Genomic DNA, 26,603 nt, shown 5'->3' on the forward strand with positions numbered 1-26,603 from the left:
CCTCTGGGCTACACCCCAGTTCTTCTTATTTTTTACATTTTTGTGACAGGGTCTCCCTAAGTTGCAGAGGCTGGCCTCGCACCTGCTATCATCCTGTCTCAGCCTCCCAAGTACTTGTTATTTTTTTTAGCTTAATTAGTAACTTTACTTTTGCACCCTAGAAAGTGGTATTAAAAAAAAAAAAAAGGTCAAGCCAGATGTGGTGGCACAGGCCTGTAATCTCAGGACTTTGGACGACCTGGTGAAACCCTGTTTTATATATTTATTTATTTATTTATTTATTTTTTTGGTGGTGCTGGGGTTCCTGGAAGCCCTTCTACCTCCGGGCTACACTCCCAGACCTATTTTTACATTTATATTTGGAAACAGGGTCTCCTAAGCCAGCACACGTGGCTGGCTTTGAACCTGCGCGATCCTCCTGTCTCTGCCTCCCAAGCGTGGGGATTACAAGCATGCGCCACCAAGCCCGGCTTGAAATCCTGTTTTAAAACAAAAATTAAAAAGGGCTGGGGGATAGCGAATTGTAGAGCACCTCTGGGTTCCATCCCCTGTGCCCCTCCCCACACAAAAGTGCAGAATTCTGGTTAGTCTCAAACTGCATTCTGCACATCTCTAATTCTAAAGAGAATGCTTTCTGTCAAAACGTGAAATACTTTCCCTTTAGTCATTTCTTCAAACTCAAGAGACCGATGCTGCCATAGATGTAATCATTTTGCCTTTGACCTTCTGTCATTGACTCTCTAACAAAGGGAAAGGACGGGAGAAAGAAAAGGAGGTTCACAGTAAGTCGCATTTCACCCTCGCCACCCATCCACATCTGCATATGTATGAATAGATGAACGAGGAAGCAAAAAGACGTGTGTGTGTGTGTGTGTGTGTGTGTGTGTGTGTGTGTGTGCACGTGCGTTTAATCAACCCTCAGTATCTGTGGGCAGTTAGGGCCAGAGCCCCCTGGGGCTATTAAATCAGCAGATGTCCTCGTCCTTTATGTTAGACGGCTGAGCTGCCTCTAGTCTACGCACATTCTCCTGTATATTTCAATCTCCTATTTATATATGATACCTGACATAATGTAAGTGCTACATACATAGTTGTCATGTATTATTTAGGGAATAATGACAAAAAAACCCCAGGCTGTGTATATATTCAGTACAAATGTAACCACTCTAGGCTTAACCACAATTTTGACCCATGGTTGATTATCTCCTCAGATGTGGAACCTGCAGATATGGAGGCCCACTCTACACACACACACACACACACACACACACACACACACACCCCTACACCTATTTTTCATTCTATTTGATGTAAAACTGGGAAAGTCTATATTTCACCCTGTCAGGGAGTCATTTTCTTCCCCCTCAATCAAAAAGTCACTTTCTTAAGACAACTTCTTCCCACTCGCGCCTCCCTTATTCCAAGAGAACCATATTTCCTAACCCTTCTCTGTTCCTGACACTTGCTTTAGGCTCTATTATTGCTTCTCTCTCTACTTTATTTTTTCTTTTTAGGAAGATAGTCACACACACACACACACACACACACACAAAACAACAACAACAACAACAACAACAAAACAAAACAAACCTGCCTGAATCGCATGGCATTCTCATCTCAGCCACATTTAGTCTAACACTACCACATGCCCCTTTCATTTACCAGTTGGACCCTCCTCCCTCTCAGTCCTGTGTATTATCATTCATTTTTCTTTTTGTACCTTTTCTTTGTCTTCCTTTCTTCGGTAGGTCTAAGTCCTGCCTGAGTCTTCTGGGTGCTTTGCGGTAGAAAATGCCCCAGTGAGCTCACATTGGAGAGGTGATATTAGAAGGGGGAGGAGCTGTTCTTAAAGGGGCATGTCTTGATCCTTTGAAGACCAAGATCCTTTGAGCACACCCCCTAGTTCCCTAGGAGTGACCTCCCTGTCAGCTGATCCCTCTGGCCTTCCTGTCAATTCCTGTCAATAGGTATAAACACAATTCTGGGTTACACGCCTGGGTCCTTGGCCCTGGAGTTGGGCAGGTTCTTATAGGTAACTTGGTGGTTATCCATCTTATTATGCTTTATTTCAAAGTTTACCACATTTTCTTTACCTCTACTGCTTTTATGGATATAGCTCATAGTAGCCCTCCAAATATGGCAAAAAATTTGGTGCTTGCCCCAAAGATCCCAGCTGCATAGATGGCTTTTCTCTGCCACCTTTAAGTTACCTTAAATTCCTTAAACAATTTGGTCAATTTACCACCTTAAGTAATTCAGATAAGCTGGGCGTGGTGACGCACACTTGTAATCCCTGCGCTTGGGAGGCGGAGACAGGAAGATCACGCAGGTTTGAAGCCAGCCGTGTGTGCTGGCTTAAGAGACCCTGTTTCTGAAAAAAAAAAAAAAAAAAAAAAAGTATAAAAATAGGTCTGGGAGGGTAGCTTGGAGGTAGAAGGGTTTTCAGGAACCCCAGTACCACCAAAAAAAATTCAGATAATTTATCCTCTGAGATATGTTTATTTTGTGTATCAATAGTGACAACTTGGCTTGGTGTGGTGGCTCACACCTGTAATTCCAGTCTCTGGGACACTGAGACAGGAGGACTGTAGCTTTGAGGCCAGCTTTAGCAACTTTAGTGAGACCTTGTTTCAGAATAAAATATAGGGCTGGAGTGTAGCTTAGAGGTAGACTGTCCTTGAGTTAAGTCCCCAGTACAAAAAAGAGAAAGTAGTGGTAAATCACTTTTTCTCTTTAAGAAAAAACGATTCACTTGCAAGTCTTAGTTTGCAAAAACAATGTGGCCACAAGGTTAATTCTGCTTTAGAGAAACTAGTTATTCAAGGGAATCACTGATCAAAGAATTTGGGGTCTCCTGGGAGGGGGTCTTACAAGCCTCAGATTCATAGCTTGCAATTTTGTTTTAAAGGAAATTCATAGAAAAGAACTTACAAATGAAGAGACCGCTGGTAAATTCAACTTGCCCTCTTGATGGTTCTCCCTCTAGTGGGTGAAGGTGTTCACTATCCCTCTGCCTTGGGAAGAGACAGTTACTCTACCATTGGTTGGAGGCAGGATAGGAGACTGTACCCATTCCACCTGTTTATCTGCCTACTTATAGCCATGAACATCAACCCACTGCAACAATGACCAAGAGTGATACGAAACAAAAGCTTATAAAGTTCAAAACAATACATACAAATACAAGGTAAAAAAAAAAAAGCCCTTAGTTTGTCAGGCATGGTGGCTAGGATTAATCTCAGTAATAAAAGGGATTGGAGCATATCTTAGAGGTAGAAAGCCCCTGGGTTCAAGCCTCAGCACTAATAAATAAATAAATAATAAAGAATCCTTAAATAACAATAGGCACATACAAGTCCAGTTTCTGTGTACATTCTTCTCAAGGTCAGTGAAATCTAGGAAACCTTTTATTTATAAGAGGTCTTCCTTGAGCTGGGGGTGTAGCTCAGAGGTAGAAAGCCTCTAGGTTCCATCCTCAGTAACACACACACACACACACACACACAATAAGAGGTCTTCCATTTCTAATATTGGGCGTTTCTATTTAGACATGTCTGGATTAACAGAAGAACAAAGTAGCCTTTCTTTTTCTTAAATAGAGAAAAGTTTACCTCTATTGATACAAAATATAAGTGCATCTTACTGATGGTAAACTATATGAATTATATTGAGAAGGAATTGAAGGGTCAAAGTTGTGTGTTCAGATGGCGGGCTAATTACCGGTGGGGGGTGAGTGTGACTCCTGCCAGGTTCCTGGAATGCCCTCAGCTGGGTCACCTGGACGGTTCCTGTGTGGCAGGAATGTTCCAGTTCTATAGCTGAGAATGGCCAAAGCCAGTTATGAGCCTTCTTCGAGGGCCATAGCCAGCACTGAGTCTGCTTCTGGTTATATGGATACACATCCTCCTGGTGGGTCCCTGTTTGAGAAGGCCTGCCCCTGGACCATGGCAATGGGAGACAGGGATGCCTGAGCATCCACAGCCAGACAAGCTCAGCAGGCCCGCCTCCTGTGCGCCAGTGGCTTGCCTCTGGCTGGGTCCCTGTTCGGCCAGGTGATCCCTGGGCTGTGGCTAGAGCAGAATCATGGCTGCTTTAGCCTGCATCCGGGACTGAGATCAGTGGAGTGTTGTTTGAGGCATGGGAACACGGCTTCTCCAGGGGTCTTGCTGGATGGTATGGGGGGCAGGACTCAGGCCCATGGGATGATAGCCAAGCCTGGAGGGGACACCTCTTTCTGGACCTGTAGGTGAGGCCACAGTCAGTGAGCTTGCCACATGAACATAGGCCTGCCTCCTCAAAACAGGCTTGCTTGGTCCTGAGCTTCTTTGAGATTTCACAGCTTCCTACCTGAATCCTCAAACTCCCAGTTAGACACGTTCATCCGAAGATAGATACAGGTGGGAGGCCCCATAGACTACCACCACGTACCAGATATTGTTATAAATGATAATGCTTACTAGTTGAAAGGTTTAAATAAAATGTTAATGGCTTTTTTGTGTGGTACTGGGGTTCCTGGAAGACCTTCTACCTCCCGGCTCCACTCCCAGACTTATTTTATACTTTTTATTTGGAAACAGGGTCTCTTAAGCCAGCACGGCTGACTTCAAACCTGCGCGATCCTCCTGTCTCCACCTCTCAAGTGCGGGGATTACAAGCGTGCGCCACCACACCCGGCCTTGTTAATGGCTTTTAAAGGTTCAGATTTAATCACAAAAGGCTCTGTGGAATACATCCAAGACATCACCTCTTCTCTTTCCATGTTCTGAGGTTAGCACTGAAGTCGGGGTCAACTTTACAACACCCAGAGCGGTTGGTGCCATATCAGGGTTGGCTCACTGCGTATTCTGTGACACATTTAAGAAGTGTCCCATATTTTTTGAGTTTCATTGCCAGAAGAACACTGCGTTTACTTCCAAAGGTATATCTTCATATGGTTTCAGCTGTCTCTGTCATCTATTTGTGGATCCTAAATCCCTCTTGAAAAACTATATAAAATACTGCCTTTAATGGGCTTGCTGATTTCTAGCTTCAGTAATGATGATGAGAATAAAATATAAAGACCTTAGAGTTATTCCTAAGAAAAAAGATATATACTGTTTGATCTAACAATTTCATCCTTGGGAATCTATTCTACAAAAACATAAATACCCAAATCATATAAAGAAGCAAATTTCTGTAAAGTAAATAAAATGAATGCTTATTGTTAGAAAAATGGATCAGTTATTCCATTTTCTTTGTGAGATAGGCTTTAGGTGCCCCAAAGCATAAATCACAACTAAATAATGAATGGTTTAGAGAATTGCCCCATAAAATATTAAAAAGAAGAAATGCAAAATGCAGAAAGATGTGATTTTAATTTCAAAAAGAAACACTGATTTTTAAAAGTTCTCTATAAATGTGAGCACAAACATATGTGGACATGCTCACATATCTGTATCAGGGAGAAAAAAGTAATGAATGTATCTGTACAGCAAGTTGTTATTGTGATTTACCTTGAGGAGCGTGTGTGTGTGTGTGTGTGTGTGTGTGTGTGTGTGTGTGCGCGCGTGTGCGCGTGCATACAAGTTCATATGTGAGTCGATGGAAGAGTTAAGATCAAGAAAACAAATAAAATACAAAAAGAGAACTAAATAATTCTTACTGGGAAACAAAACAAAATGTTCTAGAACTTAAGAATAAAAGATCGTACAGTTCATCCCAGAACTGACAAGCCAATACAAATCGGAACGGGGTGTAAGGCAAGTTTGGCTGAGGCCACTGTGATTTTTGACCTTAGACACTCTGGGAAAATACTGACTTGAAAGCTGGATCCCGCAGTGACACCAAGAGAGCCCTTTACGGTGTTCCTTTGCAGAGGGGACCACCACTGCTCCTTACTCTGTCACCCCAAGGGTGGGAAAACTGAAGGGGTGCTGCTTAAACGAGCTTGCAACCCGGCGTTCCCATCCGCAAAACTTCCACAGCAAGAACTGAAGCTGTAGAGATCTGTGAGTGACCACAGGGGCCAGGATGGCCAGCGCTTTCCAGAGTGACCACAGGGGCCAGGGATGGCCAGCGCTTTCCAGATGACCACAGGGATCAGGGATGGCCAGCGCTTTCCAGAGTGGGCGCCTCAGGGGACAGGGTAGAACTTCATGACTCATTTGAGCGAGAGTCCTTGTCCTGGTTTCTAGGGGGTGGACATAGAAGGTCAGAGTTCTGGGCTCCGTTTCACCCCTTAGATCCTAAGAGCTGGAACTCGATTGCTGTATAAAGGCCAAAGAGATTTCCGAGGCTGGTTGTGGACCCACGAAGATAAAGGGCAGTGGGTGTGGTGTTCACTCAGAGCTGGCTATTCTGTGAATATAGTCTATACCCTGCACCTGAGGACGGTGCGCCGGAGCAAAGGAAGGGGCAGAACCGGAACCCTCAGGACACATTAGTTTGAGGCTCAGGTCTGCATTTAGTTTACTTTTTTTTTATGGCACTGAGTATTGAAACCAGGGGTCTTCTACCTCTAAGCTACTCCCCCAGATTTCTTCTACTTTTTATTTCAAAACAGGACTCACTGAGTTGCCGAGGGTTTGCTAAGTTGCTGAGGCTGGCCTTGAACCTGCAACCCTCCTATCTCAGCCTCCCAAAGACTGGGATTACAGGTGTATGCCACCACGCCTAGTTTTCTGTCTGCATTTTAAAATGATTTTTTCAAAAATTGCTTCCCAAGTAGAATTACATAATTTTAGAATTTAGAAATAACTTAAAGATTGAATTTCTAATTGGCCTCCCTGGTCATTTGGCCAGGGCACTTTTTTGTTATGTGGGAATCCCTCAGGGTTTCAAGGTATTTAATCTGTTCTGATACATAACCAGTAAACTCTGGTAAACCTTTCTGGCATTAGAGAAATCAAAAATCAAAATTTGCCTTTCTACATTTGCAGGTGGGGAATTATTGCTACCACTGAGAACCACCCATAGGTCAACCCACTTATTTTATTTTTAGAAAAAAATGTGGAGGTTAATTGGTTCATTAAAATTGTAGTTAATTAGTTCAAAAATGTTTCACAAGCACACAGACTCACACACACAGGTACACACTCACTTTTCATTCATTAATCTAGTTAATTCATTAATCTAATTAATTCGGGACATATGATCTCTATAACTTATATTTGAATATTCTCCATGTTGGCAATTTTTCAGTTATACCCTAAGTGTCTGAAAACACGGTTAAATATTTAATATTTAGGATCTCCTCTCTAAGTTGAAAAATAAATTTTCCTTCCATTTCACTGTCCCTTCCAACCATAAGATATCATCAATGAAAACAGACCCATGATTTCTTGGCTCATAAGTAACATGGAAACCACTTAGCTGGAAGTTAACATTAAAAAAAATAAAAGTTTGAGCCGGGCGTTGTGGTGCACACTTGTAATCCCGCACTTGGGAGGTGGAGAAAGGAGGATCAGGGAGGTTCGAAGCCAGCCTCCTCGCTGGCTTAAGAGACCCTGTTTCCAAATAAAAATATAAAATAGGTCTGGGAGTGTAGCCTGGAGGTAAAAGGGTTCCATCCCCAGTAACACACACACACACACACACACACACACACACACAAATAAATAAATAAATAAATAAATAAAAGTTTAAAATTGCTTTAGAATGTTTATAGTTTATGAAAATGTGGCATAATACAATACAAATGTTAAGGTAACGATTGTGATGTAATCCATAGGTGATCAAGTTGATTTAAATAGTATCATACATGTACTCACACAAGAACTCTGCACTTGTTAGGTAGTTTTGCTTGCTTTGAAGGTGTAGAAGAGATTCAGTCATTCTTTGATCTTTTCATCAGAGAACAAAAAGCCCTGCTCATGCACCTGGCTCAGCAGTATCGGGAGCACTAAAAGTTAGAGTTGAGAAATGGTCTCTTTTTTAGAGGAATGTTTTCCTTTTATTCTTAGGAATTACTTAGGTTCCAAGAAGTCTTTGTTTATTTGATATCTGGACTTTCAGTCTATCCGTTATCACCAATGCTTAGATATCGTTATCATTGTATAAGTTCTACCTCTTAAAATAATATAGATTCTTACAGAGTGTAGTATGGGGGGGGTCATGGCTTATATTCCTGTGTGTGTGTGTGTGTGTGTGTGTGTGTGTGTGTGTGTGTGTGTCTGGGGATTGAACCCTGGGGCATTCTACCTCTAAGCTATACTGCCAACCCTTTTTAATTTTTTTGGTTTTTGTTTTTTTGAAACAAGGTCTTTCTAGTTCCTAAGTGTTTCACTAAGCTGCTAAGGCTGGTCTCAAACCCATAGTCCATCTCCTGTCCTAACCTCCTAATTGGGATTATAGGTGTGCACGACCATGCCTGGACTGTTTTATATTCTCACTTTAATTTTTCTCAGAACCCAATACAGTGCCCTGTTCATGAATAGGTTCTCATCCAAATATTTGCTGAATGGAAAGTTTTAGAAATGCGATCCAGTTTTAGAATCAGAAACCTTTAACAACAGAAGACTAATGTTTACTAGTTTCCCTGTAGCCAAACCCACTTAACTTTACAAAACTTTAACAAACACTATTGTACAGTGTCTCACTGACCCTCAGCTTCTTGAGAATATCAACTACCATGACATCTTTACTAGAATTCTGTCAGATTTGGGAAAGCAAAGTGGAACAGAACTAATTTCTCTTTAATTGGAGATTTTTATATGCTGGAAAAAAAATCAATCTTGACAATGAGAGAAAAGCATTTGAGAATGAGCTTACTGCATAAGGGTTGAGCAAAAGTTATGCACAGTCTTCAGAAACAAGCTTGACGTTACCAGAAAACAGTTGTATTGTTTTTTTTTATTAATCATCATACCAGTGAATTATCTCTAAGGTCCACATAATGAGCAGGACGTCCAGTTAAACAGCAACCTAGTGCTAGTGCCAAGGTTGGCAAGTGCCTCAGGCCTAGGAATACCATGAAGGTAGCATGGCCTCAAGATGGGCAGGAAAAATCGGTCCTTAAATTTATCTGGAATAACAAAAAGCCCAGAATAGCTAAGGTAGTTCTCAGCAACAAAAACCACGCAGGAGGAATCACAATACCTGACTTTAAACTATACTACAAAGCCATTGTAATAAAAACAGCATGGTACTGGCAAAAGAACAGATATATAGACCAATGGAGCAGAATAGAAGACCCAGAAACAAGTCCACACACTTTCAGCCAATTGATTTTTGACAAAGAGGCCAAAAACATACACTGGAAAAAAGATAGCCTCTTCAACAAATGGTGTTGGCAAAACTGGTTAACCATATGCAGAAAATTGGATGTTAATCCCACTTTTTCACCCTGTACAAAAGTCAACTCACGATGGATCAAAGACTTGGAAATTAAACCAGAGACTTTGAAGCTCCTTGAAGAGGGCATAGGTCCAACACTACAACACATAGGCACAGACAAACATTTCCTCAACAAGACCCCAAAGGCACAACAAATTAAAAGGAGAATCAATACATGGGATTGCATGAAACTGAAGAGCTTCTGTTCAGCAAAGGAAACTATCAAGAACCTCAATCGAGAGCCAACAGAATGGGAGAAGATTTTTGCCACCTACAGCACTGATAGAGGACTAATATCTAGAATATACAGAGAACTCAAGAAACTCAACACTAAGAAAACAAAGCATCCAATAACAAAATGGGCAAATGAACTAAATAGACACTTCACAAAAGAAGAAATTCAAATGGTCAATAAATGCATGAAAAAATGCTCAACATCACTGTCATCAGAGAGATGCAAATCAAAAATACCCTGAGATTCCACCTAACTCCAACTAGAATGGCAATCATTCAAAACACAAACAACAACAGATGCTGGCGAGGATGTGGAGAAGTGGGAACTCTAAGACATTGTTGGTGGGATTGCAAATTAGTGCAACCACTTTGGAAAACAGTATGGAGAATCCTCAGAAGAATGGGAACAAATCTACCATTTGATCCAGCAATACCACTGTTGTGTATCTATCCAAAAAAAAAGAAACCAAACTACCAAACTAATGCATGTGTATCTATGTTCATAGCTGCACAATTCACCATATCCAAACTATGGAACCAGCCAAGATGTCCATCAACAGATGAATGGATTACAAAACTGTGGGATATGTACACAATGGAATTTTACTCAGCCATCAAAAAAAACTCAATTACATCATTTTCAGGGAAATGGATGGAACTGGAGGACATTATGCTAAGTGAGATTAGTCAGGCACAAAAAATAAGAAATCAGATGCTTTCCCTAATATGTGAGAGTTAGGGAGAAAAGAGGAGCAAACAAGACAACCTAAAGGAGGAGAAATGAGGGGGGAAGAGGAAAATCTCTAAAGCTCACAATGTACTTAAACATATCGAAGTCAATCACTAAGCCAAGCAAGGGAGGGAGGGATGGGGAAGGAATGGGGTGGTATTTGGGTAGGGGTTAAATCAGCGATGAGTATATGTTTGTACATACAAGTTTTTTACCCCAATAAGGTGTATGAATATAATGCACCAATTAAAAAAAAACAAAAATAATGACCCAAAGAGATGGGAAACCTACATATCTTTAAGCTTAACTTTGTTAAGTATTGGGCGGTGATGGGGACAAAAAAAAAAAAGACAGTAAAGCTGTTTTCATGCATTCTCATTGATACCGCAATACACAATCTCACAGAGTTGAAACAGAAAAAGCGAAAGGCATGGACCATACCTGAGTAATTGCAGAGATCCCCACCCAGAAAAGGTTCCTTGATTATGGTGAATTCAACGTGTCACTCTGGTTATGTTCTAATCATCATATCAAACTCCAAAGGTTCAGTGACTCGAGGTTTGGTTTACAATTCCTAGGAGTTAAACTTCAACTCACCCTCTCTCTTGCATCCATGCAGCCTTTGACCAGATAATTGGGTCACTACAACCCAAGTGGAATCTACAAAACTACTATTCTTTCTGTTTACAAAATAAAAATGTATTTTGCATGAAAAAAAAAAAAAGACGGGCAGGACAGAAAAAGAGGACGAAAGAACAGTCTAGAAGAATGATTTGGAATGAGACGGATGGGGCGTGGTACTCAGCTACAGAATGTATTGGTTCTATTATCTTGAGAAAGTTCATTTCTTAATATTCTCTTTTTAAATTAGAGAAAGGAAGGGAGGAAGTGAGAAATGGAGGAAAGGAAGGAAGGAGGGAGGGAGGAAGGAGGGAGGGAGGGAGGGAGGGAGGGAGGGAGAGCGAGAGCGAGAGCGAGAGCGAGAGCGAGAGCGAGAGAGAGAGAGAGAGAGAGAGAGAGAGCGCACAGTGAGCGATGCCACCACAGAAGGCGGCCCAGGGATCACTTAGTGGGTGCATGTGAGTGGCGTATGTGCTACTTGATGGAGAATTTTTGTACACACAAGCTTGTTTAAAGGTAAAGCATGTTACTGAGGGAAAGCACAGCTGACAAGTGGAATATTGATGCAGACACATCATTTTCCTGCTTCAGAAAAGCCTTTCTTAGGTTAAAACAGTACATTTTGGGTTTTTGGTGGAGGTGAGCAAAGCACCTCTAGAAATCAAGTCATGGGTCACTTAAAGTGGCCCCTGCTGCCTCATGTAGGCTGAAGCCAAATCCAGTCTTCAGTGTTCTCAAACACCAGTAGGAAAGAGCAATGTTCTGTTCTGTTCTCTTCTCTTCTCTCTTCTCTTCTCCTCCCTTCCCTTCCCTTCCCTTCCCTTCCCTTCCCTTCCCTTCTCTTAAGAAGAGGAATGGGAAGTTTAATCAAGCTGCATATTAGGAAGGTAAAGCCAGACCCAATGTCTTCTGGGTGTTGACAGGGGCTTGAGGTTTAATAGAGGAAGAAGCCGGGCCTGGCGGTGCGTGCCTGTAATCCCAGAGCTTGGAAGGCTGAGACAGGAGGATCATAGGCTTAAGGACAGCCTAGGCAATTTAGCAAAACCATTAGCAACTTAGAGAGACTTGATGTCCAAATAAAATCTAAAATAGGGCTGGGTTGTACCTTGAAGGGAGAAAGACCCTGGGTTCAATCCCCAGTACCCCCATCCAAAAGTAACACATGAATATAATTAAAATAAATAAAAAGTAATTGTTGTATCCTCCATTTCTCCTCCCCCTAGAGTTAACCATTATTAATGGCTTATGTATATTCCCCTGAATATATATATATATGTGTGTGTGTGTGTGTGTGTGTGTGTGTGTGTGTGTGTGTATTACTGTATTGCATATTTTAGTTTTAAGCAAATGAGTCTAATTCTAATTTATACATTTGGTTTGAATAATGTGTTTAAGTAAATCACATCTAACACCTCTGAAATGGAGATATATCAATCAACCGGGCATGGTGGCACATGCCTGTAATTCCAGTACTTAAGAAGCTGAGACAGAAGGATTGCAGGTTTGAGGCCAGCCTAGCAACCTACAGAGAGAGAGAGAGAGAGAGAGCAAGAGAGAGAGAGAGAGAGAGAGAGCAAGAGAGAGAGAGAGAGAGAGAGAGAGAGAGAGAGAGAGAGAGAGAGAGAGAGAGAGAGATCCTGTCTCCATACAAAACAAACAACAAAATGTCTGGGTGAACAGCTCAGACATAGAGTGCCCCTGGGTTCAATCTCTAGTACAAAAAAAGAAAAAGAAAAAAAAAGAACAAGAAAAATGGAGACGTCTTAGAATTGATGCCACCTTTTAGTTTTAGTTGCAGAACATCTTCTTTGTGGTACATAAGAAGCAGGTGGATCTTCAGATGCAGTCAGTGACACAGCATTGTAGGAACAAAGGGCTTGGCTAGGATAGGGGGAAACCAGTACTGAGCCTGGAACCACAGGAGGCTGAAAGCAACACAAAGGCAAAGCAGCAGTGCAAGAAGGAGGGCAATTTCTCCTACAACAAGACCTTGGGGGTTGGTGCAGGGCTACTACAGGGCATTGCTGTCGTCCACACCCGCCTCCCTGCCCTGGGAGCAGATATGCCACCCAAGGGTCACAGAATTGGAGCTAGGGCAGAAACGGGAAGAGACTGCCATCTTCTTCACAACCGAGACTCTTGCTGGTGGAATGGAAGTGACGTGTCATGTTCTGTCTGCTCCAGAGGGCTCTTTTTAAGTTCATTCATTTACTGACACAGTAATTAATATGACCTCAATATGCTAGCCCTTCTTGAGATACTGTGTTTGCATTTAGCAGGGACATGTTTATGGCAAAGGGTAAGGCTTTTGTAGTAAGTTTTCAGGCTCTAGGGAGCTGGATGTTTGAAGGGGGCTGAACAAATTCAAGTGAAGACAAGAATCACTGCAATCAAGAAGTCCCTACAGGCAAAAACTCAGAGCTTTTTTTCTCTTTCTCTTGATAGGCAGGGCCTGCCCTGAGAAGCCATCCCGGTGCCGACCCATTGGGAGATAGGAGGCTTCTACCATACTCCAGCGGGCTTAGTGCTGCCTGGAAAAGTGCAGGTGTTCTATGTCTGTGTTCCTTCTGGCGAGAAGGGATAGGCAGTCGTCCAGGGAATGGGATTGCCTTTTAAGCAAGCGATGCTGAGATTGTTACTCTCCTCTCACGTTTCATCTTTGAGGATGACTTTGGCCACATCTAGTCACACGCAGAGTGGTCTCTGGTTGTGTGCCCACGTGGGGGCTGCCCGCGGTCTCTGCCATGACGTGCTGTCCTTTGCCTTCAAATCATGTCATGAGATCTGTCTCAGATGCTTTTGAAAGTTAGACTTTCTCTCCTTTCTCTGAAAGAGGAAGAAGATCCCTTCTTGCTATGGTAGACAGTGCAAGTGGGTAAGCAGTCCCTACAGTGTGTCCCCAGCCTTGGGAATAACGTGCCCACAGGTTTGGACTTTGAGACCCTCTCTGGGTATCTTTGACACCCCCTCTATGATGTCACTTGCCAACACATTCACTGACTGACCTTCCCTTGGCCATGTGAGCACACCATGAGCATATACAACCAGGTTACAGATGTTTTCCCTTGAGCCCGTGGAAGTGCATGGGGAATCCTCCTGGGGCATGGCCGTTCTGGAAGGATGGGAGTGGTACACATTGCAGCAGAGACCGAATCATCCTCACCTGCCAGAACCCAGTTCAGGGCCAAGAGCAGGTGGTCGAGTGGTTGTCTGTGTTGCCAGTGTGCAGGCAAAGTGGGACTGTGCTATGTTGTATTTTTCAAAATTGAGGTAAAGCTCACATAACATAAAATTAATCGTTTTAAGACCTGTATTTTGGTGGCATCTGGTGCATCTAGAATGTGGTGTAAGCATCACCTCTATCAGAACATGTTCATTCTTCATAAGGAAACCCCAAACCTAGAAGGCACCATTCCCCTCCCCTCCCCATGGCCCCATGGCCCCATGGCCCTGGCTGCCGCTGCGTCTTCAGGGTTTAACTAGTCAGGACACTTTATGTCATGCATGAAATCACACAACAGGTGGCCCGTTCACTTAGCATAAGGTTTTTAAGGTACACGTTTATGTGTTTAATTCCTTTTTGCCAAATTGTACTCTCCTGTATGGATATGCCATATTTAGTTTATCCATTCAGCTGTCAATAGACATTTGTGTAGTATCTATCACTTTTAAAAATTACTCTTAACAGAGGTGTGGTTACGTAATTATTTCCTTGAAAACCATGGTGCTCAGATATCACTGACGTGGCTATCTAACACATTATGTGCTTTCTGTAGTTTTTTTTGGGGGGAGGGAAATAAATCATAATGGTATAGGAAAAAGTTAGAGAAACCCCAGCTAGGTCCAGGGAAGAGCCCCTTCTGTGGAATTCTGCAGAGCTGTGTGCTTATCAACATCTCTGGGCACTGGCTCTCTGTCCTAAGTCAAGTGTTAGAGTGGTTTTCTTCATCTAGAATCCTGGAATGATAATGTCATTTGAGAATTACAGATGGTACAATGTGTGTCTAGTTATCTGTACAGTGTCTAACCCACTCTGTTCTTGAAAGTTCCCTTTATGTGTGTCAACCTTAGGATATATTTCCAAAGAAGACTGGCTGCCAGGGTGGATGATCTCTGGGGAGCACTGCAGCATGTGTTTCTGATCCCAAATGTAATTGAAGACCCAAAGCTCAGCCCAGGTGTGTGTGTGGTTAGCAAGAGCTCCACCTTGCTGCCATCTAAAGCTTTATTTTGCTTTCAGGGTGGTTCTGGGTCCTCACAAACCCCTTTGTTCCTGTGGCTGCACCCCCTCCTCAGGCCTAATTGTGCCTTAATGACTTATTCTTCACTTGCTCCTTTCTTGAGCCAGACACTTTACTGGGAGCACAGTGATGAGAGCACAGAGCTCTCATGCCATGGGGAAGACAGACCTAAAGCCATCAGTGAAAGTTTGCTGGGGTTGGTGAGTTGGTGTGGCCCGAAAAGACTTGAGGTAGCACTGCAGCTGGTATTAGGAGGCCAGGAGAGGGAGCCCAGAAACAGCAGAGTTAGCCGAATCCCACTCAAGTGGGAACAGCAAGGGCGTCAAGTCAGATCAAGCGGACCTGAGATCGCTTGACTTTTCTGACTCGGGTTTTACACTTGGAAAATAAGAGGACTATAGGGTTGCAATAATGAGAAAGTACAAAAATCATGTTTAAAGATCCTGGGGACAGTGGCTAGGGTTAGGGTTAAGGAAAATGTTAGAAAAAAATTGGCTTTGTATTGAACAGGTATAATCGATTTTTAGGGGAAAATCACTATTTCATAAACCAATACACTATAACAACTATGTATATAACATTTATACTGTATTAGGTATTATAAGGTAGAGATTATTTAAAATTTATGGACAGATTTGTGTAGGTTATATGCAAGTATTATGCCATTTTATGTAAGGGCCATAAACAAACACCCATGGATTGTGTGTGTGTGTGTGTGTGTGGGTGACTGGGACCAATCCCCATCGATACGGAGGGACGGTGGTATGTTTTCCAGTTGGCTTAGTGGGTTTGATCACTGTCAGACATGGGCATCAGATTTTGTAGATGTCTATATTTTAATAGAGAATTGAGGGTATAGTAGAAGCTTCTAACACCCTTCAGAAAAGCGTCTACAAACAGATCGAGGTTGTCAAGAGGGAGCGCAAACTCAGCCCTCGTCTAAGGTCCTCTCCAGGCGTTGCTGAGCCTGGCGCTCTTTACCAGACCACCCTCGCCAGTGTCCTCTAGAAGGGCTTCCTTGTCACACTTCGTGTCTTTAATCCCCGTTGGGATGCCTTGCTCGTCCTTGGGCCAGTTATAAAGAGGCTTCAGTTTTCTGGTGTAGAAGAACTTAAACAATCTGCGGAAGTTCTGCTTAATACTCGAGGTGGCCATTTTCTGGGTAATTTCCTTGATAAGAGAGCAGGTTATCTCTGCAAGCTCTCTGACCGCCGGGTCTTCATCCTGCAGCATACGCTCTGTAACTAAGGGGAAAAGGGCCCTTAGTTTGAGGTTTGAGACACATTCTCTCTCTCTCTCTCTCTCTCTCTCTCTCTCTCTCTCTCTCTCTCTCTCTCTCTCTCTCCCTCCCTCCCTCCCTCCCTCCCTCCCTCCCTCCCTCCCTCCCTCTCTCTTTCTCTCTCCCTCTCTCCCTCTGTCTCTCAACCCTCCTCCCTTTCACAGACCCCGACAATTTCTCTCTCCCTCTTCTTATGCTCCTGCACCTTTTCTTTACTTTGACTAATAGCATCCCATGAAGAGAAAAATGGAAATATTCACTAAAAATTCACTGAGTACTTGTTATATGCTAAACATTCTGCTCAAAGGCCTAAACATATATACTCATGGGCTTGCTCACGAACAGGTTCATGAAAAAAAATATATTCACACACATACATGAACAGGTTCCAGAATACACACACATACATATATATATGTATATATACACACATACACATATGTACACACACATACATACACACATGCATATACATAGTAATAAAAATGTTGGAATCAGTCTAAATGATTAGGGACTAGTGAATTACTTAAAAGCTAAGGTCATCCTAAAATGAAATAGCACACATTTGATGTATATGGGTGTGTGTGCACGAGTATGCCTTCTAGGGATTGAGCCAGAGCATTCTACCTGAGATACACCTCCAGCACTTTTTATTTTTTGTTTTGAAACAGGTTCTTGCTAAAGTTGCCGAGGCTGCCCTCAAGCCTGGGATCCTCCTCTCTCAGCCTCCCAAGTACGGGCGTTACAGGCATGAGCCACTATGCCCAGTTGATGCAAACACTTTGACAGAATAGCATTCTTCTTCAATTTGTTCCTCGGCAAAGGTAGCGTCTGCTAGTGCCCACGACACGTAAACCCTCTGAAGGAAGAAATGGGTCGTATGTGCGATTGCTGTCTCAGCACTTAGAACGGTGATGTCAGAAGCCTTTGCTGGGTGAATGAGGGAGTGATTCTCACCATCCTGTGGTCCCCAAGGGCTCCAGGGTGGTAGCTGGGTCTCAGACAATGAGAGGATAAATGCAAAGACTGAGTCAGGGAGAAAGAAGGAGTAAGAAAAGGAATAGAAAGAGGAAGGAGCTGCTTTCATGGACTCTCCTAATCATCCACCAGCCTCCACCAGCCTCTTTCCCTCCCAGCACCCTCACGTGGAAGCCGTCTGTGACGAGAATCACAAATAGCAAATCCATTTGAACCTAGGCCTGAAGCTCTGATTATAACTGCAGCACTTACTCTTTAATATGACTTCAATTTCATCTCTGAGTAGTAAATGTCCAACCAGTTTGGTCAAGTACCCTAGGTACAAAGGAAAATGAAATTACCCCAGAAATACATGATGGGGAAAACATGTTCCTATCCCTCTATTTTCCTCTCTTGGAGCGTACTACTTCAGCTTGTCGCGGGCCTCACGTTAGTGCAGGCTTTCCCCACATTTCTCCTCCTCCATTATGTCCAGGATTTCTTTTCTCTTTCCTTCCCCCTCCTCTTCCTCTCCCATTTCCATCCCCTCCTGTCTTCAGGAGCCAACCCTTCCTTTCTCCCTGAAGGCAAGCTGGCCAGGTAGCTCGGATGATAGAGGCCACCGAGATCAGACACTCGAGGCGTAGGGAAAAGCAAACACAATTAAAGAGGGAACTGGGGATGGGAGTCCCACAGTTAAGCAGGTACTGCTTGTCTGTGCAATAGTTCATCCACTTACTGTGTGTGTGTGTGTGTGTGTGTGTGTGTGTGTGTGTGTGTGTGTGTGTGTAGTATTTGATATTACCTCTAAGCTATACCCTTGGCCCTTTTTGGTTTTTTATTTTGACACAGGGTCTCCCTAAATTAACGAGGCTAGCTTCAAACCTTTGATCCCCCAGCCTCAGCCTCCAAGTGCTGGGATTATAGGTGTATGACACCAAGCTGGGTTGAGGCTGGCCTTCAACCTGTGTACCTCCTGTCTCAGCCTCCCAAATTCTGGGATTACAGGCGTGCCTCACCAAGCCTACCATCTGTCATTATCTAAACATTTGAAATCTATCTTGTTGAGCATATTCTGTGGAATAATTTAATCAGACAGACATACTCACTGTGTGCTACAAAACAGAACTATGTCCTCATTACATGTACTAACCATGTTGTTCATCAGAAATTACCAGGACAAGTGCTGTCCACCATACACAAAGAAAATCTATTTATTTATTTATTTATTTATTTATTTATTTATTTATTTATTTTGGTGGTCCTGGGGTTTCTGGAAACCCTTCTACCTCTGGGCTACACTCCCAGACCTATTTTGTAGTTTTATTTGGAAACAGGGTCTCTTAAGCCAGCGCGACTGGCTTCGAACCTGCGTGATCCTCCTGTCTCTGTCTCCCAAGCGCGGGGATTACAAGCGTGCGCCACCACGCCCGGCTTTATATATTTTATTTGGAAACAGGGTCTCACTAAGTTGCTAAGAGCCTCACTAAGTAGCTGAGGCTGGCTGTGAACCTGCGCGATCCTCCTGTCTCCACCTCCCAAGCGTGGGGATTACAAGCGTGCACCCCCACGCCTGGCTCCTAGCAGAATAGTATTATATGACCAATGGCCATGTAAATTTTAACATCTAGCCTGGAGACTAAAGCAAAGTGGATGGTCAGTGAGTGTTTGATAAATAAAGGAAGAAATGAACTCTATTTTTTTTTTTTTTTTGGTGGTACTGGGGTTCCTGGAAACCCTTCTACCTCTGGGCTACACTCCCAGACACCTTTTTTTCTATTTTATTTGGAAACAGGGTCTCTTAAGCCAGCGCGGCTGGCTTCGAACCCGCACGATCGTCTTGTCTCTGCCTCCCAAGCACGGGGATTACAAGCGTGTGCCACCACGCCCGGCTAAAATCTATACATTTTAAATGAAGACTTCCAGTTACTACCCTAAGCTGTACCTTTAAAGACAAATTAAGAAATAAAAATTAAATGTAGTTACCTATTAAAATAAGTGCTCCTTTCCTCAGATATGCTCGGGAGCTCCCCAGGAACCCTAAGGTATCAGATATTAAATCGGTAATGTAGCCCTCATGAAAAGTAACCTGAGCATAAAAAGAAAAAAATAAATACTCTCGATTGTTAAAAAAGCTATATGCTCTCTCAGAGGAGATTCAAGACAAAAGACCATGATTACATAGACTACATCAGAAGCAACGTAAAGCCCGGGGGACTTCGCATGTGAACAGCACCGTTCTGGCTTCTTGCAGGTTTACTTGTTCATGGTGTGACTGCCAAGACCAGCTTGTGTTTCCAACCTGTGCTTGGCTTTTCTCCCATCATCGTTCATGCTGGTTTTCAGAGAATCAGCCACGGAGCAGTGGCAAACTATCTCACCTTTCCTTTTGGTCCTCTAAACGCTCCTTCTACCTTCTATCTATGCATAGCTCAAAGTGGGTGTGTTGGGGAAAGAAGAAATATGAATGGTCAGTGTTGAGAATTATTTTCCCCAGCTGCAGCTGTACTTGTTATCTTTTCTTCACATTCTGTTATGGTTTGGTATATAGAAAATCCCCTGAAGAGCTCAAGCATGAATGTTCAGAGTTGATGCGATTAAGCCACGAGGGATGTAACCTCATCAGTGGGTGAATCTATTGTAATAGGCTTACTGGGTGTCCACCCAGGTCGGCGGGGTGTGCCTGGAGAAGGGGGTCCCCGAGGATGTGGCTGTAGGGACTGTGCTTTGGCCCTCTCTTGCTTCTGGCCTCCGTGATGTGAGAGCAGAGCCTTGTGCTCATTCTCCCTCCCTCTCTCCCTCCCCCTCTCCCTCTCCCCCCCCTCTCTCCTTCCTATTGCTGTGCTCTGAGCTCCACAGACTTGGTCTCACCCGGACTGGACCTCAAAATCCCCCAAATCTTCTTTCTTTAAGTTTGCGTAGCCAGCTGTTTTGGATAAGAGCAGTGAGTCTGTTGACTGAGACACATGCTTTCTCCAAGATTAACCTTTTACCACCACATCTATTATCAAATGGTTATGCTTAAATTTTGTTTGTAATTCTTTTTTTTGGGGGGGGGGTTGCTGGGGATTGAACCCAGGGGCATCCTACTTCCGACCTACCATCATCCCCTTTTATTTTTTTTGAAACAGGGTGTCACAAAGTTGATAAGAGTCTCGCCACATTGCCAAGGGTGGCCTTGAGCCTGCAATCCTCCTGTCTCAGCCTCCCAAGTACTAGGATTACAGGTGTGTGCCACCACACCTGGCTATTTATACCTATTAATGGTAGTAAAAACAAAAGGGCTACTTACAAGACTGTTACAGATGTTGAGTACAACCAGCTCAAACTTGTAATTTTCCTTTTTGAGAAACTGTGACGGCCATTTTAGTTGTATGGCACAAATTTTTAATGTGTACTTGCATGCCTGCGAGACAGAGAAAGGTCAGTAGGCACCTCTCCGTCTACTGTCATGGGAGACACTGGGGTGTTCTAGGAAAGGAAGCACACGGAGGTCAAAGGTCTTACTTTCACCACTCTTGTCTCCCTGTCCTGCAAAAACAGGATGAGGGGCACCAAGCCTCCTAGGACCACGTGGTTCAGCATCCATGTGTACTGGCCCATGTCCTTCAGTAATTCTCCAAAGTGGCGAATGGCCATGCTTCGAATGCCACCGTTGCTCTGGACATGCACACAGGGAAACAGAGGCCGCATTCAAGCATCATGTTAGCTCTTCATTCCTTAATCAGTAGGATCTACGTATATATCTGTATGTTGCATAAGTATATGTACCACCCATCTCTCTATATAGCCATCTATATGAATTAATTAATTAATTAATTAATTTATTGCAGTACTGGGAATGGAACCCAGGGGCATTCTATCTCTGAGTTGCACCCCCAGCACTATTTTTTATTCTTTATTTTGAAACAGTCTCACTGAGGTGCAAAGGGCCTCACTAAGTAGCTGAGGCTGGCGGCAAACCATGATCCACCTGTCTCAGCTTCTGGATTGCTGCGATTACAGTGTGAGCCATCACTCCCGGCACGTGAAATACTTTTTAATTGAAGTTTTCTTATATGACAATGGCAAACATTCATCTGGGGCATTGGGTGCATCAACTCTTAACCTCATCCAAACCTACTACTGTCTTCGGGTTACAGATGGGGAAAGGAATGCACCAAGAAACTGAGGAAGCCCTTGCTCACGACAGCACAGCCCAGTAAGAGGCAAGGCACACATCTGAGTCTAGGCAGACCAGATCTAGGGGGCATCAGTATGTAGCCACTAAGCTATAGTTCCGCTCTCATCCAAAGATAAAAATTGTTTTTTCTTTCTTCCTCTTTCTCTCTTTTCTTCCTTCTTTTCTTCCTCCTTCCCTCCCTCCTCCTTTTTTCTTTCTTGCCTTCATTTTGTGGTGCTGGGGATTGAACCCAGGGAGCATTCTACCTCCAAGCTACACCCCCATCCCTTTTTAACTTTTTAAGAACAGGATCTCACTGAGTTCCTGAGAGCCTTGCTAAGTTTTTGAGGCTACCTTTGAACCTGTGATCCCCCTTTCTCAGCCTCCCAAATTCTAGGATTATAGGCATATGTTACCATGCCCAGCTCTTTTTTTTTTTTTTTTGTGGGTCTGGGGATGGAACCCAGGGGCATTTGACCTTTGAGCCACACCCCCTGCCCTATTTTTATTCTTTATTTTGAAACAGGGTCTGACTAAGACGGCCTCAGTAAGTAGCTGAGGCTGTCTGCGAACTGCAATCCTCTGGTTTCAGCCTCCCGAATGCTGGGATGACAAGTGTGTGCCACCACGCCCAGCTTTTTTTAATGCTTAGAAAATTTATTAAATTTCTATAGCTATAATTTTCTTTTCTTTTTCAAATATACTTTTATTTGTACATTTAATATACTTTAAAATGTACTTTAAAATATACATTAAAATTTATACTATTATTGGTGCATTTAAAATATATCTTTATTTGTGCATTGTAATCATATATCATAATGAAGTTCTGAGTGATAGGTACAGACACACACACAATACCTGATGACCTTAACACCAGATACCACCCAACCGCTCCCTTTCCTGGTACCTGGTCTTGAGATTGGCATCAATAATTTTGTATTTGTATCTAGCAACATTTGAATGTTTTCTCTTTTATTGTGGACAAAATTTTCCAGCTTCTCACATTTTCCAGATAAATATATAAATATATATAATCTATAATACATTTTATATGTGACATTTTATGTATAATTATGTTATATTATAAAATATATATGTTTAAATAGGACCTGACAAATACTATTATATGTTAGAGAAGCAGTGGCTTTGAAGTAAATGTCTGCCTCCTGTTTACGTCTTCTATACCGTAACACCACTGCCTCCACGGGGGCCATGTGGACCCCCAGACCTAAGGACCACACACAGCTCGCTGCGCCGCTCACGTGGTCCATCAGAGGACAGTAGCTGGAGGCGATGCGGATGCACAGAGAGGAGTAGGTCATCTTGTCCAGCTTTCCCAGAAGTCTTCGGAGGGTGAGTAGGGCTCGGACCACCACGGTCTTTTCTTTGGAAAGGAAGGCATCCAGGACAGATATTAACAAGCTGCTGACATTTTCTATCTGCATGTGAAAGAAAGAACATGGCAAGGCTTGGGAGCCTGAAGGAGACGGGAGCAGCATTTGTGTGTATATTTCAGAGTCTAATGTGCTCACATTGCTTCTCGAATTGTTTGTCAAACTGTCCAAAATTCTGTAGCTGATTATTAAAAACGTCATTATTGAAAATTATTTTATAAAGCTGGGTGTGGTCTGTAATCCCAGTTCTTGGGAGTCTGAGACAGGAAGATAGCACATTTGAGGCCAGAGTTAGCACCTTAATCAGCAACTGGTTGGGAGTATAGCTTGGAGGTAGAAAGCCCCTGGGTTCAATCCCCAGTACCAAAAATAATTACCATACATAAATTTAGAATTAAATGAAGCCAAAGATAATTCCAAAAAAGGTTCCATTCCTAACTATTTTCTGTCGCTTACTGTTTTCTACACTCCTGAGGTTATGTATGTATCTTGTATCTGAACGGTGGGAATATTAATTAATGTGCTGTTGGGCATCTCCGCCCAACTGTGTTCATGACATCCCTGGATAACTTGAAATTAGCCATGGTGGAAATATGTATGCCAGCGAGCCCTGCCTCACTTCCAGAGAGCCGTGTGTTAAGTATTTGCCGACACACTATTGCAGTGTGGCCTCTGGGTGACAGTGACCTGTTTGTACATGAGCTGCTGAGCCACTGAGGCAGATCACGGGAGGCAAGCGCAGTTCAAAGGGAACAGAAGAAAGGAAAATCAAAGCCAGCAAGCTCCAAGGTGGCGGGAGGGAAAGGCAGGAAGGAAATGAACAAACATTATTTGCCAAAATAACAGCTTTAAGGAGAGAATAAATAGAGTCGAGGCCCACATCAGTGCCGGAGGTCAACTGTGTCTCCGTCCACAGTGCTGAAACCTCCACCCGCTAACCCAGTCTTCTCTTTGAATCTCCTGCCTGGCCTGGACACACACTCTTCCTTTCAGTGTTAATAACATTGGGAAGAGCCCTAAATAACTTGCTGTTTCCTAAAAGAATGCACACTGTTAATAATTCCATTAAGTTGTATGAATTCTTTTAAACAAATGAAATGGCACGGTCCATGCCATTCTTAACACAAAAGGGGTGTCCACTAGCAGCTTTTTAATTTTTTTGGTATGTGTGCTGAACCCAGGGGCCTTCTACTTCCGAGCTACATCACAACCCTTTTTATTTTTTCTATGGAGACAGGGTCTCACTAGGTTGCTGAGGCTGGTCTCAAACCTGCGATCCTCCTGTCTCAGCTTCCCAAGTACTGGGATTACAGGACTGTCCAGCTAAGCTTTAAGCTTTTAGAGACTATGCTCTATAGGGAAGCATATATTATTTGTTGTTAGAATTATAAATATGTCAATAATTTATAGAACATCTATAATCTCAGCATTGTGTAATATTCTTTGAAATTTGGAATTACAAAATGTATGCTTAGATTTAACTGACTTGAAAGGCAAGAAGCGTTCACATCAGTCAGAAGAAAGCAAGGTGAGACAGGGGACAGGGATTCCTTTTTGTTTGTTTTGGGGTTTGGGGGGTACTGGGAATTGAACCCAGGGGCATTCTATATCTGAGCTATACCTTCAGCTCTTAAAAAATTATTTTGTCTTGAAACAGGGTCTTGGTAGGTTGCTGAGAGTCTAAGTTTCTGAGGTCGGTCTCGAACTTGTGACTCTCCTGTCTCGGCCTCCCAAGTTCTGAGATTAAAGGCGTTCACTGCCATGCCTGGATAGACAGCAATTCTTGACTTTAATCTGTATTTGAGTATTTGGGGGACTTTATATAAACACTGATGGATGGGTGCTAGCCCAGAAGTTCTGTTTCTGTACATCCTGGTGTGAGACCCAACAACTTGCCTTTCTAACAAGTTTCCAGGTGACGCTGATGTTGGTGGCTCAAGAACCATATTTTGAGGGTCACGAGGGTAAATATTACATAGGAAGTTCTTGCCTGTGGGCGGTGTGGCGCTGAGAAAGGCAGGGCTGCTAGAGACCAGAATGCGCAGCCAAGTCGGACCTGAGCTGATCACTGGGAAAGGAGACAAGTGTGCGCAGGCGCGTAAGTGAGGAAGAAAGCGCTACCAGTGGGAGGAAAGGCCGGGTGATGCCCTGGGATACTGATGATTGAGTGTGCATGTGTGTACGTTGGGAGGAATTAACCCCACGTGTGTATGGTTCAGAGTAGTGTTAGTGTAGGGCAGGGATGGTAGATTCTGAGTGTGATGAGTACTCGGATGGGAAAATTATGAATTAATGATAAAGCCGCTACGTTTATGTCCTTCCCAATCAACTCTATATCCTTAGTGGAAAGATGCCAGGTCCTTTCCATTCAACTCAGTATCCCTGTTAAAAAAATACCAGGCTTGGTGCTTTTTTGAGCTATATATATGTATATAGAAAAAAGTCAATGTTTTATTATAAAGATATCGAGCACCACCACAACATCAGATTAGGGCTTTGGTGGCGCTGGCAGACCCAGTCACGTGCCATACCTTGTTGATCACTGGCGCCATGCTGGCGATCTTCTGCAGACTTAATTTGCTAACCGCGGGGTTGGGATCATGGATCCAGTTTTTGAAGAGGACCAGAAATTCCTCTGGGAAAGGGTCCTGGAAGAAGTTGTTCAGAAGCTGAAAGGAAGCGGTTCATAAGTTAATGAGTGGAGTCAGGCTGAATGACGTGGTTTCTACCTGTCGTGTAAGTCAAGCCACGTCCAAATTCAGTAAAACTAGAATACAAATCACACTAACTTCTGAGCCCTTACATGGATCCGGACATGCATTCCACAGAAAGGCAGGCAGCATAAGAGACAGACATTCTGTTTGTTTTGATCATTTCTCTCCATTGTTGGGAAGTGAAGGACCAGTTTAAAGTACCCTCTCCTGGATTATAGTCAGGTGGGTGAGTTTCTGTATGCTAGCAGGGGGCCACAAGGGCCGAGGCACTGTGCTAGAAAATGGGGGTGTAACTGTGACTGAAACAGTCTCAGTCCACGACTGTGTGGGGCTTATAGAGTAGCCAGTGGGATGGATACTGTACAGTGAGATCATACTCCATGCCTTTCTAGAGAAAGCAAGTTGCTGACTGTAACTTGCACTAGGAAGGAGAGCTACAAGATGTCATGGGAACTTTTATAGGAATACCGAATTTAGATTATGTAGTTTAAATTCAATTTAGAATGAAGAGTGGTATTTAAATTTGGGCTGGGAAGCCGAATTGACATTAATTGGATGGAGTGTATGAGAAAGTACCTCCAAGGATGGTAACCATGTGCAGAGGCCCTGAGGTAGATGAAACAGGGTGTGTTTAGTCCCCAGAAGAGAAGCGGTAGGAGTGGGAAGGAATAGAGGGCAGGTAGAGGGTGCAGGGAAAGAGGCCCCCTTTCAGGGGTAATACCCAAGACAAGACAAAGGCATGATCAGGAGCCTCCAGGCATCTAAGAACTGGCAGACAAACATGCATGTTTAAAAGTCTCTTAGAAACACATACAGTTTTAACAAAAGAATTTAAAACATCGCTAAGATCAAGTACTCAGAAAAGGAGAAGGGGGGAGGGAGGAGGAGGAGGAGGAGGAGGAGGAGGAGGAGGAGGAGGAGGAGGAGGAGAGAGAGAGAGAGAGAGAGAGAGAGAG

The 26,603-nt window shown here is 43.3% G+C and overlaps 1 protein-coding gene across 1 annotated transcript in view; it reads right to left on the reverse strand.

The window, feature by feature from the left end:
* Nucleotides 1–16,077: 16,077 nt before the first annotated feature.
* The window catches only part of MROH9 (maestro heat like repeat family member 9), a gene marked incomplete at both ends in the record, with an annotated part of 37,357 nt that continues 26,831 nt past the window's right edge, over nt 16,078–26,603 (reverse strand). The window contains 7 exons of the mRNA XM_080698787.1: nt 16,078–16,382; nt 17,648–17,710; nt 19,361–19,463; nt 20,667–20,780; nt 20,882–21,034; nt 22,802–22,978; nt 25,465–25,602. Coding sequence (XP_080554913.1) covers nt 16,078–16,382; nt 17,648–17,710; nt 19,361–19,463; nt 20,667–20,780; nt 20,882–21,034; nt 22,802–22,978; nt 25,465–25,602 — 1,053 coding nt within the window. The remainder of the gene's footprint in view (nt 16,383–17,647; nt 17,711–19,360; nt 19,464–20,666; nt 20,781–20,881; nt 21,035–22,801; nt 22,979–25,464; nt 25,603–26,603) is intronic.

Source organism: Muscardinus avellanarius (assembly GCF_963383645.1).
Source record: "Muscardinus avellanarius genome assembly, chromosome: 7".
NCBI classification, from domain to species: domain Eukaryota; kingdom Metazoa; phylum Chordata; class Mammalia; order Rodentia; family Gliridae; genus Muscardinus; species Muscardinus avellanarius.